We start from the raw sequence: 20,536 nt of genomic DNA, 5'->3' as shown, positions 1-20,536 counted from the left end.
CTGGAATGAGACGCAGCCTACATTTGCAAATGAAAAATGTTCTCAGCAGAGCAGGCGGAAGTCCTTGCTACGGAGACACGGCAGAGTTATTACCATGTGAGAGGTTGGGAAGTGCAGTTATATTCATGGAGCTTCTGTTTCGGGGTTATTTCCCAGCAGTGATAAGTTGTTATAACGTTGGGAAAATTGTATCATTTCCAGTTGGTACCACAAAGGGAGGCATTATTTATATCTGTGTGTAATAAATTTGGTTGGTTGCTACCGACAACCAACAAAAAAAAATGTTTTTCTCACATTTTCTAAGATGCAGCCAATGGAGCCGGATGCAACGTAACTTTTGAAATGAAGTTGAAACGTTGGTGTGAAAGGCTGTGATTATGGTTAATGGAATTGGGAAGGTGTCTCTCAGGGACATGAGTTACAGGATTTACGTGGTTCTGTTCTTAAGAATGACAGTTTATTCATTCTTCACCCCTGGCCATTTTTAATTTTAGTTTAGAAAATCATTAATAAGTATTGTGCGGTTTCCTAGAACTAGGTGTTCTTAGTGTCAGGTGAGGCTTCATCTGTCAGTCTCTGCTCTCCAAGGGGGATGAATGTGATGCCAAGTGGCCAGAGCGTGGGGCAGGCAGCGTACCTGTACTCACGGGGTGTCTCATGGTGGGGCTCCTAGAAAGATACTTCTGTAGGTAAAAATGGGGTCATACTAGAGAGAATATTCTTGTAGCCCCCATATTGATGAAACATTTTAATTTAATTTAAAAAATATTATTTATTTATTTTTGGAAACAGTTTTTGTCTATTTTTGATTCTATAACATATGGTTAAATTTTAATGTACATTTGGTCCCCAAAGAAACTTTGATATATAGTTTTGTTTGTTGACAGATCATGCCTTTTTTTGGCAGTGAATTTAAAATCAGCATGCATCACTTTTTAAATGAGGAAGAGAGTGTTCAAAATCATCAATATAATTAAATATGGTAAAATTACCTTCAGTTAACAATGTGCTGTTATAATTTTTTTTCTTTTTTTATTGAAGTATAGTTGACTTACAGTGATTCAGTTATATGTGTGTGTGTATATATATCTGTATATATAATATATATATTCTTTTTCAGATTCTTTTCCATTATAGGGTATGACAAGATAGAAAGAAATTTAAGGTTTGAAAAAAATCACAGAGCTAGATGACAGCTAGGGCTTCTTTCCATTTTTAAACAGCATGCTGTGCTTTTTATGTTATGGAATTTTATAAGAGGAGTTGAGAACAAAACACTAGCACGCACATATGGAGGACTGTTCATATAAAGAGCTGAAATAAAGGAGTAGAGGTTGTTTTCTGTCAATTTAAATAAACTCAATTATTCCAAACTCCAGATCTGAAATGATAAAGCAGGACACAATTGTGGTTTACAGGATTAACGGGTATCTGGTCTGGGATGTATCCTACTCAGTGTACCAACCCCTTTTCCAAGGGTGATATTGCTGCCTGGTCCTCTTAGACTTGGTGAGCCCTTTGTAAAGGGGGTGCTTCTAAGAGCTAACCCTGTGCATGCCAGTGTCTGCTGTCTGTGAGGACGTGGCCTGGCTCAAGTGCACCTGTGCTTTCATAGGGTGTAACACACATGCACACACCACCAGCCTCCAGCCCATCCAAGCACTGACCCTGCTTTCTTTCAGCATTTTGAATAAACTGTCCCATTCTCTCCTGGCCTGAAAGGTTTCTGTTGAGAAATTCGCTCATAGTCTTACGGGGTTTCCCTTGTATGTGACGTCTCTCTTTCTCTTGCTGCTCTTAAAATTCTTTCTTTGTCTTTGACTTTTGACTAATTATAATGTGTCTCAGTGTAATCCTATTTGGGTTCAACCTATTTGGGGCCCTCTTGGGCCTCATGGATGTGAAACTTACATTTCTCTCCCTACATTTGGGAAGTTTTCAGCCGTTATTGCTTCAGATACACTTTCCATCCCTTACTCTTTCTCTTCTCCTTCTGGAATTTCCATAACGCGAATATTGTTTCTTTTCACCGTGTCCCATAATTCCGCCCTGCTTTCTTCTCTCTTATCCTCTTTTTTTCTTGTTGCTCCTCTGACTGGGGAATTTCCAGTGTCCTATCCTCCAGGTTGCCGATTCTTTCTTCTGCGTAGTCCAGTCTACTCTTGAGACTCTATTGAATTTTTCAGTTCAGTTAGTGTATTTTTGAACTCTCGGGCTTTTTTGTTATTATTGTGGTTGTTTTGATGGTGGCTATTTCTTTGTTGAACTTCTTGTTTTGTTCATGCATTGTTTTTCTAGTTTCATTTAGTTGTCTGTGTGTGTTTTCTTATAGTTAATTAAGCTTCCTTAAGAGGACTATTCTGAATTCTTTGTCTGACAGTTCATAATTCACTCTTTCTTTAGGGCCAGTCATTGGAGCTTTATTGATTTCCTTTGCTGGTGTCATAGTTACCTGGCTTTTCACGATCCTCGGTTCCTCATGTTGGAATCTATGCGTCTGAGCAATGGGGCTCGTCTTCCAGGCTGTGCAGTTTGCTTTGGCAGAGATGGTTCCTCACCAGTCAGCTGGGCTTGGGTTCCTGGGCGTGTCTGCTGGTAAAGCCCTTGGGCAGGTGGGCCTGCTGTTAGGGTTTATTTGGGGGGAGGCATCCGTTTGAGCTCAGAGGACAGGGGTGGGGGCTGTGCCCCGGCCGGGAACAGGTGGACGACGGCTGGCTGGGTTCCTCCGCAGGTGGGGCTGGAGGGCGGGCTCTGCAGTCGCCTGGGCTCTCTGGCCAGGCTCACGGGACGGCCGGGACTGGTCACGTGTTCAGTGGTGGGCGGGGTGTGAGTTAGCTTCCCTCCCTGGCGGAGCAGCAGGCTGGGACCTGGGGCCTGCACAGCTCATTGCTGGGGGCCTGAGTCAGGCCTGAGTGTGCACTGAGGGTGAGGCCCGTGGTTCTGCTCTGCAGACACAAGAGGCCCCAGGCTGCGCTCCCTGTTCAGGCGCCCACGTGCGGAGGGGGCTTCGCAGCGTCCCCTGTGGTCTGGGTGGATTCCCAAGGGACAGGCTGTACTCGGTGGTGAGCAGGGCTGTGAGGTAGGTCCCCTGCCCGGGTGCAGTGGGCGAAGCACCTTGAAAGCCAGTAAAGCTCTTTGTTTGTCGTCTTATCTCAAGCTGACCCGCACCCCAGTTCCCTGGCTGAACAAGGCCACTGGCTTTGCTCAAGTGCCGCCGGGCACACCTCTTCCAGGACTGTCCCAGCGCTTCTGGTCGATGGGTCTGGAAGGCTCTCTCTACGTGGGTGGGCTGGGATGCAACACCTGGCGTGGGCTTGGGCAGAGCAGGCTCAGGGCCAACAGAACTCCTCCCTGAGGGTCCAATTCAGGCAGGTATGCACCCCATCGAGCTCCCTCGTCAGACTGCGCCCTGACTTGGTTCTGCAGGTGAGCAGAGCTGCAGGTTGGGGTCCCCACCTGGGTGATGCAGGTGTGAACTCCATCCCGAGATCCCTGTGCTGGTGTCGCGAGCCCCTCCCCCCTCTCCATCACAGTCAGTCCCCACCGTTGTGCCCTCCAGGTTCCACTGCAGTCCCCGTGGGGTGAGGTCAGAATAGGGGCTCCCACACAGTGATCCAGGATGCTGGGGGTGAGGGCCGGTTGTCCCCAGGGTCCTCATTTCCCACTGGAGGAGCCTGAGGCTTGGGGAGGCCTGGGGGAGGGGCAGTGTGGTCAGCGTCACCTGCAGCCCCTCCTCTCCCCTCCCACTGTGTCCGTCCGGGCATCTGTCTGGGTCTCTGGGGTGCAGGGGCAGCTTCAGCCTCACCCCCCGGGTCTGGGTTCTCTTAGTGTGTCTTGGTCTTCAATAGTCGTTTGTGGTTCTTGTGAGGAATGACCTTCTTCTGCGTTGGGGACGACATGGTGATGTCACCCCTCACACACAAGTTTTTCAGGAACGCAGCTGTTGTAGAAAACGAGACATTTATATTTGCTTTGGAGCCAACGCTGCTGTAATGTTTTTGGTAATGCTTATAATTGTGATGTTGTAAAATGCTTATGTGAAAATAGGGATGTTGAATAATCTTACCAGAGAATGTTCAGGGTTTGTCAAATTGCTTTCTGTGTTTAGCAAAATAAAATATCTCATGTTGTGTAGAAATGGCAGCAAATCTTCTAGTGCTGTGATGGCTAACAGACTGCGAGCTCCTTGGTGGGAATCACCCAGAGATGTCGCACTGTTTCCAAACAAAGCAAGGAAATCCATTGATAACAGTTCTCTTAGCCTTATTTGATGGTTAAAGTGCTTTTTAAAATTCTTATACTTTAATAAGTGTATTTCTTAGCAAGAACAGGTCAGTGTGTTGTGATTGATAAACAGTAATTATTAATGTGCATGCTCTGTGGGTCTGTTTTAAACTGTAATTTGATATGATTTTTTCCTTATAACCTTAGCTTAAATTACTTTTTTTGGGTCAATTGTATATATGACTATTAAAGGGAAAAATAATACACATTATTTGTTTCTTTTTTATTTACTAGACCAGGGACTGGGTCATATTCTTATTCCAGCGGGCAGCATGCTTCTTGGCATGTGAAGAGGAGCTCAGAACATATTTTTTAAGTGATTAAAAGTCCGCATTACTTCTTCCTGCACAGCTGGTGGAGTTTCGTGTTTGTTATTCCATCAGGTTGCTTTAGCGTCTTGAGAGGTTCCGAATGTTTGACTTTGAGGTGTGCCTAACTACCTGTCACCGCCAACATGCATGTAGTTCTGACCTTTCACCATCTGGACCTCCCTCGGGGACACTTCACTACAAGATAAATGTTAAAATTAACGTTCACAGAGCACTTTTGACCAGAATTCTTCAGGAGCGTGTGTGTATGAGTGTGTGTGTGCAAGTGTGCGTGTGTGTGTGGTTGGTTATAATAATGCTTGTCGAGAATTTTAAAACTGCAGAAAGTAACAAGGAAAGAATATTTACGTTAATCCCACCACCCACGTATAATCACCGTTAATATTTTGCTCTTTCTTTCCAATTTCTTTTCTGTGCGTGTGTATTTGTATATGTAGACACACATATATGCCTATCGCCTTGCATGGAGAAGGGGCTTTATAAGTATGTGAAAAACAAATGTTTTAATATATGTAATAATTTGTATTTTAAAAATTAAGGTCATAAAATATATACTGTTTTGTGTCCTTACTTTGGTAATAAATTCTCAAGATATCCCAGAAAATTCTCAAGATATTTTATAAAAAGTATAGTTTTTGACAACTTCATAATCATATATGTATATATGTGTATATGTATATATAAATAACATTTATTTAACTTTTCTCCCACGTTAATATTACTTTGCATTTTTGCTGTAATAATGGTGTGATGTCCATTTTCACCATCAGCTTTTATCAGGACCACTTCCTTAGCGTATTAACCCTAGAGAAGGAGTTACTGGAACATAGAATATAAACTTCAAACAATTATTAATCTTTTTTGCCAGATTTTTATTATTTAAAAATGATATTTTTATTGAATTACAATGGATAGTTATTCATCTAGAAAAGCAGAAAACTAAAGTACAAAGAAAAATGGGAAGAAATTATTTATAATCCCAGCACCTAAAGATGACTTCGTTTACGATTTTGATTTACATGATTTTAGTGTTTTTTGTTTCCATTATATATTTTACCAAAAAGGATCATTTTGTTTCCTAAACTTTTTTTCCCCACTTAGTGTATCATTAACATAGCCTCTCTCTGCCATTCAGCAGTCTTCTGCAATGTAATTTTATGAGCTGTTATTAAAATGACACATCTGTACAGTGCATTTAATCAGCCCTCTCTTCAGTTTGTTTCCAGTATTTCACTATTATGAAGGGTTCTAGAATAAACTCTTGGGCACATCACTGTAATTGCATTAAGACAGATTCCTAGGAGAATGGCTGGTTCAAAGTATACAAATAATTTTTAAGGCTTTTGACAGTTTCCACGTTGCCTTTCGACAGGTTGTACCAATTGACATTCCCACCAAGAAGAGGTAGGAAAGTGAAAGGAGATTATAAAAAAAATTTCAGGTCCTTCGCCTTAAAAGTAACCAAATCACCTTCTAGAGAACCTGTGCCTGTTCTGTCTTCTTTGAGGGGGGCTGGGGGCGCCTGTCCTGCGTGCGTGTCATCGGCAGTCGGTGATGGGGCGTGTTCATAAGTCCGTTCTAACCCAGGAAAAGCTGGGGACGCGAGGTGACGTGATTGTACCAGATGCTCACGGAACGCCAGCGATAAGGCTCCTTCCTGTTGGTTGCTTGGTCTTCTGATCATCGGTTTCAGTAATGAGCCTGCTTCTTGGATTTATCTTTAATTGCGTAATTTTTCAGTCACTAACTGTCTCAAGAACAGCCCTTGTGTTTTCTCTTCCAGCCCCTGCGGTGGCCACGCGTGAGGCCTGGTCTTGGGAGCAGTACTTGAAAGAACAGGAGGCCGTGGCAGCGCCTGTTGAGCTGTTTTCCAAGGTGAGCAAATCCCTGAAGGTCTTACAGTTTTGCAGGGAATCAACACGTAAGAGAATCCATTGAAATGAAATCGTTTGCCTAGATAGCGTACCGACTTATTTGGTTTGTAGGCTTTGCTGGAAAGTGACATAACAAAGCTGATCCAAGCCTTAGTGATTCCGTGTGTGCTCTGGGGCCGGCCTGCCTGGGTTGAAACCTAGCGCTGCCGCCTCTGGCAGGCCATCCAGTCTCTCTGTGCCTCGGGGTCCTCGTTCGTTAAGCAGGGAAATCACCGCACCTGTCTCCTTGGGTTGCTCTGCGTGTGAAGGACGTCGGATATAACAGGCACGTGGTAGGCACCAAGCATGAGTCCTTCTTCTTCTTCGCTGATGTTACCTGCATCTTTCCACCCAAAGATCAGTGCCAGACATCTGTTTTGATGTGTTGCATGAAGTGGTGGGTCAGGCAGCATGTTGGAGGGGACAGTGAACCCCCTAAAACAGGTTGTCCCTGACTGTAGGGATGCCCAGAGCAGCCCCGGTAGACTCGCTCCACCCAATGACTCCTGGCACCAGGGGCTTGCAGCTCCGGGGCTCATCTTGGTACCCAAGGTACTAAACCTTCCAATGCCCTCTCTGTTCTTCACAGGCTGTGTTTTCATTATTTCAGGGGCGATCTGTATAAAAAAAATCGCATCAGATTTGCATCATTATATTGCATTTTAACCAGCAGAGAGAAGCTAAAACTTTTTATTTGCTTCACTTTTCATGACATCCGTTGAGTTACTTGTAGTACGTTTTATTACGTGAGAAGGCTAGCAGTTTTAATCTAGGACATGGCAGTAGAACCGGGGAGAAGAGGTGTAGCCAACACGGAACGAAAGCAGATGTTGCTTTCGTTGCAGGTGTTGCTTTAAATTGCAGGTGTTGGCACCTCGCAATTTAAGACATACTGAATATCGCCTTGTGGGTTCTCCGCCCAGTCCTCATACCAGATGCTTCCAGGGAGCTTTGGAAAACACGGACGTGCATGTTCCCGAGACCTGCTGAACTAGAACCTCAGGGTGCGGCCGGGGAGGCCATGGGTTGGAAGCATGAGGAGCCTCGGGGCTCCTGTGCGCGGGTAGAGGTCCCCTGGGGGAGAAGGCTTCAGGCCTGTGCAGGTTCTGCTGAGGACTCGGGTCCTGCTGCCCCCACTGCCGTCACGTGACAAGACTTAGGGGGTCCGTTCCACTAAGCGTGTAAGTTCCCGAGGTGACAGGACGCACAGCGCCTGTTCTCAGTGTGCTCTTGTCACCAGCTGTGTTGAGTGGCTTCCGGAAACCTCTCCTTACTTCTGAGTGTGGATGCTGTTTACAGAGGGTTGGCTTTGACCGGGGTGACCCAGTGTAACTTGTAGTCACCCTTTCCAGCTCTCCTCGTGCCGTCTCATGCCCTTCCTGCAGTGGTTACTCCAGGTCAGAGGGTAGAGGGCTCAGGCCAGGCTTGTGACCCGATGGCTGTGCTTGGTGAGATGACCGTCCAGGATCTCAAGGCAGCCGGAAGCCACGAAGGCGGAGATTGACCAAGAAGGACACAGTGTCCTAGGAATCAGACCTGCGTGTGTCCTCGGACCAGGACCCCAGGACAGGGATCCTCTCTTACCTCCACCAGGATCCTCTGGGACTGAGTCCGATGTTTGGATGTCGGGGGTGAAGTGTGTGTGGTTCCCAGGGCAGGGCGAGTTCTGGCCGATGGCAGCAAAGTGCTAGATCCCCGTCCAGCTCCCGCCTTCTCCCCTCATCTCAGCCAGTGTGTGTTCACTTTATTTCTCAGACTTTCTTCTCTCAGATCCTTTAAGGTCCATCAGCTCACGCAGGAACTCCTGCAGAATGGAGTTTCTCCCCAGATTCCCCTTGCGTCCTAGGGCTGACTGAGGCACCTCCAGGGCAAGTGTGGGATTTCTGTCCTGAAGTAGATCCTGATGCTGCATTGGGGACCGTGTAGTGATGGGCTGTGGGCCATACAGCCTCCCCCTTGACCTTCTGAGACCCAATACAGCTGGGGAGGCGAGCAGGGGGCAGGGCGCACCATCTGCATGGTTCCTTGGCTAGAACTATGACCTCCTCAAGCTTCTGAACTCTAACCTCTGCCAGCTCTGAAGGTGACAGTATGGCACTGGCACAGGAGGCAGCTGCCGCACTTGATGTGGTGGCAGCCTCTCCCTTCACTCGGAGTTGCACCGTCAAGCCACTCACGTGTGGCTTGACGGTGAAACTCAGGTTCCGCGTGTGCAAAGCACCACCTAAGACCTGGACGGAAACACTAGTGTGCTTGTGACACGGACTCTTAAAGTTTTGCCATCTAGTTGGGGTGTAAGATATGCCCAGAAAACATGATAACAGCACGAGGGAGAATTGTTGATTGTCCTTGGAATGTGCAAGTAATGAGCTTACTAGGTGTTTTGTGCTGAGATGGGGCTTCGTCCCACCTGCGAGTGAAGGGGAAGTCACCACCTATTACATCTGGTTTGTCCTGAGGACGGAAGATGTTGCCCTAACTGAGCATTTGTACATATATATATATGCTCTGTATATGCTATATATACATGATACATATATTATGTGTGTGTGTGTATGTATGTGTGTGTGTGTATATATATATATATATATATATATATATATATATATATATATATATGATGAAGTAAGCATGGTTTATGATTGAAAATAGGTTTCAATAGAATAAAAAAGGCAGATGGTACATGCCAGCCTTCCAAGCAGGAGGATCAGACTGAACTCAGTTTTGTGTTGGTATTGTGCTCTTGACTGTTAATGTTCATTTTCATTGTGTAAATATTATAACCATGGTGTTCAGGTCAGCCAGCTGAGATGGAACTCTTCAGCTTTTAATAGTGAAATGTTGAAAATAAAACTTAGAATAGTTTGCATATCCTGAATGGAAAAGTACTCAAAAGAGTATTGCTTTACTTTTAATATATAGTTTCCATTCTAATAGTCAAGTTTTAGAAAACATACCAATGACACACACACAAACACACACTGTCAATTCTGTCATGCAGATCAGATACGGATTCTACCAAGAAAATGTGTGGGTATTTTTAAAGAATACACTTACTTCATTTGCACGTGGTTTTTTTTTGAATCTTTTAGGTCTATTTTAAATATCTTTTTGTACAAGACAAAGTTTGTCATTTTTTTTATAATTTATTTTACCATCTGGAGTAATGAGTATACAAGGATGTAAACACCTTCTGTTGACATAGAAAATTTTAAAACATTTTCTCTTCATTACTGGTGGAATGTGCCAATCTCGATTCAATTTAAACTTTAAAAGATTGTTTTGAGGTTGGTTTTAAAAACTTTTCTCTGTCCTGTCTCCCTGACAGTCATCTCCTCATCAGATGAGTCTCCCTAAAGCCTTCTTCCTTCCTGTCGATCGTCACAGGTCCACACCTGTCGGCCTGGAGTCGAGGCCCCGGGGTCTGGCCCGTCCACACGGGGCTTCTCCGGGCCTGTGGGGCCGGTCCCCACGCTGGCTCCGCTTGACTATTCCATCTTTATCCGAGTTTGCAGGCCTTTGTGTCTCTCTTGTTCTTTAAACCTCATGGGTCCGTGTTCCCCTCAGACCCCCCTCTCTCATGAAGCTGCCCCGGCCTGCCCACCCTGCCCTGTCCGCTCGGACCTGCCAGGCGCCTCCGTCTGTACATCTGCAGGGCGGGGGACGGGACAGGAGTAGCATGAAGACGGGACCCAGATCTCCACCTGGGGTCAGATCACTGTCGGGCTCCAACTGAGGGAGCACAGCCGCCCTGGCTCTGAACTGCCCTCTGGGGACAGGGAGCCCCACCAAGCCCCACATCCCTGCTGTCCTCGGCCATCCTCCCGGGACGCTCTGCTTATCCCCAGGCAGGTGTTCCTGTCTCCAGCCGGCATGGGGTTGCCAGGTAGATGAGGCCCCTGAAAAGCAGGGATACTTGCACATTTTAAAAATAATTTGGTGTCTCAGAACAAAATGAAAGTAATCATGAGAAAGTTAAAAGTCTCTTGGATGTCTTCATATATCTTTTATAGTTTAGTAATATAGTTCTAATTTGAATTCCATGTGGCTAGGTGTTGTATTAATTTCGTTTTGCTGCTGTAACAAATTACCACAAACAGTGGCTTAAAACAGCACCAATTTATTACCTTAAAATTCAGAACACCCCAAGTCTAAACTGGGGCCAGCAGGGCTGCATTCGTTCTGCAGGCTGTGGGGAGGATCTATTTCCTTGTCTTTTCTAGCTTCTGGGGGGCCACCTGCATCCCTTGGCTTGTGGGCCCACGTCACTCCAGCCTGTTTCCATCCTCGCGTCTCCTTCCCTGGTCCTTCTACCTCCCTCTTATAAGGACCCTTGTGATGGCATTGGGCCACCTGGACATTGCCGGACCTTCTCCCCATCTTCAGATTCTTCACTTAATCACGTCCAGAAAACCCCTTTTGCCGTGTGATATACCAGCATCGCAGGTTCCAGGATCAGGACCTGCACATCTTCGGGGGCCACTATTCTGCCGACCACAGGTGCCATCTCCTTTCCATTGCTGGTGCTTCTCTGTCCCTGCCCCTGGCCCGAGTGACTTCTTATGGGTCTGCTCCCTCGCCTTACCCTCCCGTGATTCGGCTATCCCCACCTGGGGTGAAACAAGCATTGCAGCGTCCTCAGTGGCTCCAGCCCAAATGCACACCTGCTCCCCCGTGGCCTCTGCTTCCCAAGAGCCTTGCGCGCTGTGGCCGGGCCTGGCTGCCCTCCAGGGCCTCGGTCGGTCGCTCCCGGTCTCCTAGGAGGGCGCTCTCTGAGGCATCTTCCCTCACTCCCGGCAGGAGGCGGTCACCCCTGGGATGGATATGGTGAGACCCTCTTGGCTTCCTGTCACCAGCCTTCACTCCCTGCACCACCCTTCCTCCTTCCCCTGTTGCCCTGGACGAAGTTCCCTCCTCCATCTGGCATCGCTTTACCTGTGCGCCGGCCCCTCCCAGTCCTGCTTCCCGGGAGATCACGGATCTGCTCCATCAGTCCTCAGCCTCCAGGTTACAAACACGCCTGTCGATTCCAGCTTGAAGACGAACACTGCCCCGGGCTCTGCATTTTCCTCTCCATTTTATCTCCCGAGTCCGGTGCAACTTCTTAAAATTTCAGGCTGCGTTCTCTCTTTCCGTGGTTTTTCTAACCTTTTCCTCCTCTAGCCTCTGCATCCTGACCTTTCCTCCCATCGCTGCCTGATGCTCCCCCTCTGAAGTGACCCCCAGGATTTCAAGTCCGACACGTGCTCAGCTTCATCTTACACCTCCCCCCACCCCAGCACCCTGTCCATGCTCAGCCCCTGATGGTGCTCAGTCCGGCCCCCTCCTTGCGGGCCCTTCCTCCTCCTGTGAGGTAGTCTGAGGCCCGTTCTCTGTGGCTCCCCGGGCACCTCATCATCTCCTGAACCCCGTTCCTCCGGACACACCGGGTTCCTGGTCTTGGGGCTCTTCCGCTCCGTCTCCCTGCCTGCACCTCCTGCCCCTGCGATGGCACACAGCTCTCCTGCATGCAGCGCAGCTTGCATCCCCGGCCCCTTGTCCTGGGAGAGGATGGCGGGGTCCTTCCTCTCTGTGCCCAGTGTGTGTTCGGTGGTCTAGTCAGCTCAAGTTCACCTCCTAATTCTTCAGTACCTTCTCTGTACACCTACCACTCCTGCCTTAATTCAGGAATAAGCCCTGCTTTTTTTCCCCCACACAGATTGTAGCTAAAGTTTCTTAAATGCACTCAATCCAGGCTGGCCCCACTGTGAACCTTTCCTGCAGGTGGTTGCCGGACTCATCTTTGTAAAGTGTGGTTCTGTTTATCGTTTGTGTACTGGGTGTGTTTGACCACATTAGTTGTCATTCTCTGGGATTACAGGTAGGTGTATTTTGCCCCTTAGTGGAACTGTAATCTCCTGGAAGACTGACTGGGTTTCCTTCTTATTTCCTCTCTGCGTGTTGGTTCTCTGGGAGAGGAACACTTTTGAGCGCCTTTTATTTACTCGGGGCTTTTCATAGGCTGCCTCATCAAGTCCTTCCAGCCTCTTCCCCCCTCACTGTATAGAGAAGGGGCCTGTAGTGCATTCTTCTGACTCTTACTTGATTTAGCTGAAAGTGACAGCCAGCATCACCCCCTCTCCGGGACCGCTGAAGAATCACATACGATGTACATAACATGTTTAGCATGATACTGTGTCTGACATGTAGTTCACTTTACTAAATGCCAGCAACTCTTCAAACCACTCTTCTCTTGGCTCCCAGTCCTGTCCTCCCCGGAACCGTCCCTTGTAGGGAATGCCAGCCGGGCCTGCTCTCCGGGCCTGCTCTCCGGGCCCTGCTCTCTGGGCCCTGCTCCCTGGCCCTGCTCCCCGGGCCCTGCTCTCTGGGCCCTGCTCTCCGGGCCCTGCTCTCCGGGCCCTGCTCCCCGGGCCCTGCTCTCCGGTCTCAGCTCTCCAGGCCCTGCTCTCCGGACCCTGCTCTCCAGGCCCTGCTCTCCAGGCCCTGCTCCCCAGGCCTGCTCTCCGGACCCTGCTCTCCGGGTCTGCTCTCCGGGCATGCTCCCGGCAGGACTTGCCTGGATGGACATGGGGACGCCCTTGGCTACCCTCCATTGCACCTGGCCTGCCAGCCGAGGTGTTGTCCTCTCCATGTCCCGACCTGCACACCTCGGGGTGTGTGCCCAGGCTATAGCCCACCCACCATTGGAGCTTCATCTGAAATCCTAACGTTGGCAGGTGCTGGCCTTCCACCCTCTCCGTTACCCTCACACTTGAAGACGTACTGACTTCCTTCATGAGGAAGAGCAGAGGTATTTCCCCAGGTGACCTCCTTCGTCTCCTCAGCGAGGCAGAGCTACTGTCCTGACTTCCAGACTCAGGGTGCCTGCCCGTCCCCCTGTGGCTCCCTCGGTGCCACCTGCACCCCCGATGCCCCGCGCTCCGGGCTCTACTCTGCCCCCCACCCCTCCTGCTGTCCCTGACCATCTGTTAGATGATTTCGGAAAGAAATGCTTTGTGTCCTGCTAAGGAAACTCCAGCCAGCTGTAGGATGATGGGCGGAGGGTAGCCGGTGAGAAAAGACTCCTTCCTAATTTATCTCCTGATGGTCCCGAATACAAGGCACCTTGTGCGGACACATTCCCGCTGTCTGTCCTTCCTTACTTGAAGTCCTCGCGGGAGCAGTGAGTTTAACTCACGCTCTCCCTAAATTTAACATTTTCACCCAGACCTGAAGTATATTTAAACATCTAATTTTTCTAAATATGCCAGTACGTTAAATAGAACCTGAAAAATGTGTGTGTGTGTTTTGTTTTCAGTAAAGCCTGGATTTGTGTGTAGTTCTGCAGTGCAGAAAGACACTGCCGTGAACATTCACATTTGGTGTAACACCGTGTGGAACTATTTGAGAAACCTAAACCCTTTCCAACCAGAACAGTTCAGTCAGATGTCAGGTTTTCTGTGCTTTGAACATGTTTCCAAAGTACTTGATAATCACTGAGCGCCCCTGGAGAGTTTTAATGTAGATCCGTCTCAGCTAACACTTTAATTAATTAATTAATTTATTTATTTATGGCTGTGTTGGGTCTTCGTTTCTGTGCGAGGGCTTTCTTTAGTTGTGGCGAGCGGGGGCCACTCTTCATAGCGGTGCGCGGGCCCCTCACTATCGCGGCCTCTCCCGTTGCGGAGCACAGGCTCCAGACGCGCAGGCTCAGTAGTTGTGACGCACGGGCCTAGTTGCTCCGCGGCATGTGGGATCTTCCCAGACCAGGGCTCGAACCCGTGTCCCCTGCATTGGCAGGCAGATTCTCAACCACTGCGCCACCAGGGAAGCCCAGTCTTAGCTAACACTTTAAATATTAGTCACGAGCCGCGTGATGACCATGCATGGCTTTATACACTGTAATGAAATTCCTCATTATATCGTGAACTTGGGTATGCTGAGGATCACATGACAGCCTCAGTTCATATGCTTTTTTTATTTGGCTCAAGTGTTTGCTTGTCTGTCTACCTATTTGTTTTTGTCTTCTGTATGTATTGTGTTGTCCCCCAGTTTTAAGATAACTTCGTTGGTGTTTAACAATTCTCCCCCAGAAAAACCAAACATGTTTTGAAAACAGTTATACTCAGATGTTTGGTTGGGGTTTAAAACACAAGGCACGTATCGAGGGCAGGGAAAGAAGTGTGTGTGCAGACCAGAATGTGGCCATACACCATGCAGTCATTTAAGCCGATTGCTTGCTGGGACTCTGAAGAACAGAGCGAATTCCCATTCATGTTCGTTTCTCACATTCACCAAAGCTCTCAGTTATGGACCAAAACTGAAGCTGCATCCTGATCTCGGGCGTCAGAGCCTTTTCCTTCCCTTAGAATCCACTCCTCTGAAACGGTGGGACTCAGAGGTCCCGGGCTGTGAAGCAGTTCAGCAGATCTGAAGCGGGGGAGCCAGACAGATCAGGCGCTTTTTGTTCTTGGGAGGGGCCTGAAGCCCCCGTCAGGGCGGCTTATCTGCATTTCCAGCTGGGAGCCCAATGTCATGTTCAGAGGAAGGGAAATTAAAAGAAGAACGTAGTGGCGTTTAGAGTCAAGGGTGGACCGTTTCATGGCTCTCTTCCTGCAGTTAAAGGAAATTTATATTAGAAGTATCCTCGTCTCTTTTCCCTGGGAGAGTTTAGTTATTCAGGAAAAAAGTATATGGGTTTATTGTTTTAGACCCTAGGCTCAGAGGATTTGTGGAATCCACTCAGTGACGGCCAGTGAATTATCAGATAACTTCAGGAGTTATTTTTAAAAGTTCTCTCTGTGCAGTTCTTTATTTTATACTGTGTGGGTTCTTTTTCTTTGTTCATAAAGATCTTTGTTAGACTGAAGCTGCTTAAATTCAGCAATATTTCACCCGCTCTGATCTGTGCTTTCTTTCTGTTTCTTGGACTATAATTCAGTCAGTGGTTAGGTTAGGGTCGCTGGAGACACACACACACACATGTACACACACACGCATGCGCACACACACACGCACCAAACTTCTTCTTATCAATAGGTCATTGGGCTCCAGGGAAATGAGAATTTCTGCATCTGAGATTACAGTAGAATAGATTCACAAAGAAACAGTAGGAATTCCATTTACTAACTTACTAAAGTGCACTTTTGTTGTGCCATGCATTCTGTGTTTGTAGGATCCTCCTGGTATAATCTTGATAGCAGTTTGGGATTCAAAATTAACCTACGAAAAACGTTCAAAATAACGAGGACGTAGTCTCTAAAATGAGAGTTTAAAAATACGCAATCAGCCATCCTTCACTGCCATCTTAACTGAAGCTTTGCAGCCAGTTATGTTTAATTAGGTAGGGGATGATTTTTCTCCATTAGCCTAACAAATAGGTGGCAAAAATAGGCGTCACTTTGAGGATGCAGAATCTGAAGCAGGTCTTGCTGCCTCACCTGTATTTCCATGATGAGCTTCTGTGTTCTGCTTATTGAAGTTTCCTAAATCGGTTATTTAGTCCGTGGCTTGATTAATGGCAGGTTCCTATAAAGGACAGCCGTTCAGCTCTTGGTCTTTTTTTGGGGGATGGGGGGGGTCTTAGACCCCTTTGAACATCTAATGTAAGCTATTGATCATCTCCTTAGAGAAGTGCTTGTATCGATTTGTGCACAAAATTTTATATAAAATTCAGAAGGTTTCCAGAACCCTTGAATACATCATGGACCCCACTTCTCCACCATTAAGAACAGCTACATTAAACAAGAGTACAAAACAACAGTGTGTGTGTATGTGTATGTGAGTGTGTGCTGTGTGTGTATTTTTCAAGTTCTCCATTTTCTCCGTGATTAAAACAAGAGGGAGTCAGAAGGGGTTCTAATATTCTTGGTAGTTTCCACTCTTAGTTCAGGTGAAAATCATAGTTTCTTGAGGAAAAAGCAAGGAAGGCATTTCATAACCTTTCATCGTGTGCAGTATTTCTTGGTGAAGACACTTCTAGGATGAAAGATTCATTGCAAGATGCCCGGGAGAACATAGAAACTATAGTAATGCAGCAGAAAGTTGGAATTGAAAGGGAGGTACAGAAGTAGAGTTTTCCTGAGCTGTTCATCAAGTCCTTGGAGGTCTCAGTAGATACTGATAACTTTATAAAAGTAAACATGACCACATTTTGGAAAATATGGAGATTTCTTTCCAGCCTGAAACCTGGGTGTCAGTTGAAATTCCCCACCTTCCTCATCCTGTGCATCCGGCCAATCAGCAGGTGGTGCCCATTTTACCTCCCAGATACATATGAAGTCTGGCCCCTGTCTCCACTCCCAGCTCTTGCTCTGCGTTTGGTTGAGGGCCTCATCACCATTGTTCAGGCTGTCGCAACATTCCCGAATACAGTATCACTTTGCGAGTAAGCACAGACCAGGGTTTGTATTCCAATTCCAGGTTTTTACTGACTAGCTGGGCCAATGGGGCAATTTGTGAACCTCTCTGAGCCTCTGTTTCCTTGTAGGTGATGTGGGGATTGTAACAGTCCCGATGCAGGGGTGCTAAGGCTTAAATGAGCTGAGTTAGATGTTGTACATGGTACATGGCAAATTCTCAATTATTAGTAGATATTAAAAGCCTCCTTTCCCATCTTTTCTACCTCTAATTTTACTACGTTTCTAATTAATTCTCCACATTGCCACTGACAAGATCTTAATAAAATGCAATAATGTTTTTTTTTCTTCCCAATGACTAAAAGCTTTTGCTACTACTTCATTGACTAAGGATAAACTAAAAGGTCCTTAACAAACCATGCAAAGCTTCTCGTGACCTGGGTCCTGCCTATTTGCCTAGTGTCTTCATCACTTGATCGTGTGTGTGTATTGATCTTTTTAAAAAAGGTACAATGCCATTAAAAATTCTAACAAGACAGAAGAGTATAAAAATAAAAGGCTTTCTCTCTGTCAGTTCCCCGCTCTAGGTGAACCACTCAAAATAATGTGATGTGTGTCCCTCCAGATCTCTATAATGTAGTTATGTAGATATGTGAATAATGTCCATATAAATGGTTGTGTGTTCCTCATCTGTTACTTACTTTATATTTATCAGTACCTCATGGCCATCATGCTGTCTCAGCAGATTCGGGTCTGTGGCTTGCTTTTATTTGATAGCTGCACTGAATTCCGTTGTATTGTGTCTAATTTCTCTCCATCTAAAATTATTTTTATATGTGCTAGTGTGGTGGGAATATAATTCCATTTTCCTCCCCAAATGGATAGTCACGGGTCCTGATGCCATGTGTCCTTAACTCTCCTGATTGATCCTATAGTAAATTCCCGCACAAGGGGTCTGGCATTCAACATGGCACTGTTTTCAAACTTTTGGCATCTGGGGATCATCTATTGGTCATGTAGCACATACTCAGACCTCCAGTTTTTAATATCTAAAAAAAGCTCATCCCAAGTTTTCACTATAGAATAAAAGCTTAAAAATTATGATGTCTTTAGTGTTGCCTATAACCTTTCAGAATGACCTCCCATAGTGACTAACTGCCCGTTAAAAACAGACACACACTGTGATCTCAGGCACATTCCATAACCACTTGTGGCCCAGTTTCATCATCTGGAAAATGTACGCTTACTTCATAGGGTTTTTCTTGATGATGTAATGCGTTAATGTTTGTAAAGTGCTTAGAACAGGGTGTGGCCCAGTTCTGTGCTGCACAAGGGCTTGTAGCATAGAAGGCCCCTGTATATGGCTTGATGAAGGGTAGCTCAGCTCTGTAACCATCCTTGTCATTCTTTCCTCTTCATTTCTGTTTAGTGAGAAAGTTGCATTGAACCATTCCTAGGTTTTTGGCTGTGACAGCAAGTGTTAGTGGTTCTTCAGATACATGCGGATTGTCCTGGATATTCAGATCGAACATGAACCCAGACTCATTTTGTTTTATCAAATGCTATTTTGACACATACCATGCTCAAAACCTGGCAGGTTGAGTCTCTCTGCTTCAGAGAGAGCTGCAAATGCATTTTGTAACTTCCTCTTTGATTGTGTTTGTCTCTGGAAAATGTTTTTCTCACGTTCCCTTGTGCAGTATTTGAATTTTTTTTTTTACTCTACCAATAACATAATTGATTTTTCCCCCATTGAGGAAAGATAATTGTCAAGTGTTGACAAAAAGCTAAATTCTCTGTGGTCAAGCTGTTTATATCACAGTTTGCCTACATAAGACTTCCTGATGGCTCACCTTTCACGTTCAAAATTGTGACATTTCAGCCCTGAAGATACACATTGAGATGATTTAAGATTTTGAAGATGTTGCTGAGATAAACCATTTAATGAGGACGCTGAACTCATGGCAGTGGTCTTTGCTGTTATAAGAAATTTAGTTTTTATCGTCTGCGTGTAAAATTCCTAGGAACCTCTTTCCCTCTGGCAGCCATCATGTGGGGACTGAGAAACCGCTGGCCTGTGGCCCTGGCCCGGGCCTTTGCAAGCTCGCTAAAAACCTGTGCCTCAGTAGCTGCGATTCCATCCCATGCCCAGTTTCTCCCATTTCTTTCAATGTTGAATTATGACCAGGGGAGTGTTGTTGGCTGCCAGCTCCTGCCTGTGAATAATGTAGGATGCTTGTCGACATTCAGATGGCGTCATCCACTTAGTGTGTAGGCGCTCTTCTGTGGGGCACGTATTTCAGTGACGCTCTGCTGGTGCTGGTGGCCGCCGACCTTCTGCAGTCTGTGTAGTGGCTCAGAAATTGTCATCACAGGATCACCTCTCTGCTCTTGCAGTGGGGTTCTCAGTGAAGAACAGGTATATCTACCAACTGCCCAAGAGTTGTTCCCACTGTGCACTTGTGACTTTGTCTACCCATGGAGCAAAGACCTGCTGGCACACACCCATGAACACGATTGTATTTCATAAAGGAATTTTGCCAATAGCCCGTCTACTTTTCTCTAGGCATGGTGTTTTGTTTTTCTTTGTTTTTTTCTAGTGCTCTGACTCATTTTATTTTTAAATAATAGTATATCATTTGTATCTACTTTTGATATGAGGTATGGAACTTTGAATAATCCTTCTTCTCCAACATTAGTGACAAAATTCATCAATTTTATACTAGAAAGCATTATTTTGCAACTGTTCGGAGAACAGAAAATGACAAAACAAAACAACTTCGCTTCCGTACCCAGGAGCACATGGCGCTTCCCTGGAAATGTCCTTGAAGCCTTCTGTGGCCTCAAGCCAGGTTTTGTTTTGCGTTTTGTTGCCACTCTGTCCCCTTAGTGGAACAAACAGTTGGGAGGCTTTCAGAAGACTTATGTCCTTACTTATGCTCTGCCACTAAACTGGTGTGACCTTGAGAAAGTCTCTTAACCTCTCTGGGCTTGAGTTTATTTAGCTGTAAAAGTGGTTTTCAGGTCCAAAAACCTTATGATTTTTTATGACTGAATTTAATGGGCTTATTGTTTGCTCTAAGTGTGTGCTTCCAGTTCCCTTTTCTTCATCATAAAATATAATTTTATAAGCACAGCTCTCAATTATGTTCATAAAATACAAGACTTTTAGAAAGGAAAAACGTCTTTATCTGCCATGAATAAGCCATCACACAGAAAAGAGATGGAAGACAGGCAATGATATTTCTCAGTAAATGTTGCCTTTCGGATTGTTAAAATGACTGTCTTGGTTTTTGTTTGAAACCCTCCAAAGACTGCTGTGGCTGCTTGAGCCATACAGGTTCCTTGCAACATTGCATAAAAGCTCCCAAATGGTCAACTGAGAAGCCATTTTGAAATGCTGACAAGACTGACGTTGCTCATCCCAACCTCTTGGCTGTGATTCATTGCCAGTGTCTTGCATTTATCATTCATATGTGATATAATACTAGTTACTCCCCATCCCCGATTTTACATCTTTCAGTTTTGTTAAAACATGAAAAGTGTTCTCTCATTTTCTGCAGCTTCTTAAATTTCCTTTCAGCCTTATTATTATACTCTGCCCCGGTCTCTCCTTCCCCTTTGCTTTTCTTACCCGTGTTGTGTGCATGTGTATGTATCTGTGTATATGGAT

At 46.1% G+C, this 20,536-nt stretch overlaps 1 protein-coding gene across 3 annotated transcripts in view; it reads left to right on the top strand.

The window, feature by feature from the left end:
- The window catches only part of L3MBTL4 (L3MBTL histone methyl-lysine binding protein 4), a 311,741-nt gene that overhangs the window by 37,043 nt on the left and 254,162 nt on the right, over positions 1-20,536 (top strand). For all 3 annotated transcript variants that reach the window (XM_082353571.1, XM_082353570.1, XM_082353572.1), the window contains one exon: positions 6,397-6,488. In XM_082353571.1, the coding sequence (XP_082209697.1) occupies positions 6,397-6,488 (92 nt within the window). The remainder of the gene's footprint in view (positions 1-6,396; positions 6,489-20,536) is intronic.

The sequence above is a fragment of the Balaenoptera borealis genome, assembly GCF_965194805.1.
Source record: "Balaenoptera borealis genome assembly, chromosome: 14".
NCBI lineage: Eukaryota > Metazoa > Chordata > Mammalia > Artiodactyla > Balaenopteridae > Balaenoptera > Balaenoptera borealis.
Note: the sequence above shows the minus strand (reverse complement) of the source record. Positions and strands in the feature narration are given on the sequence as shown.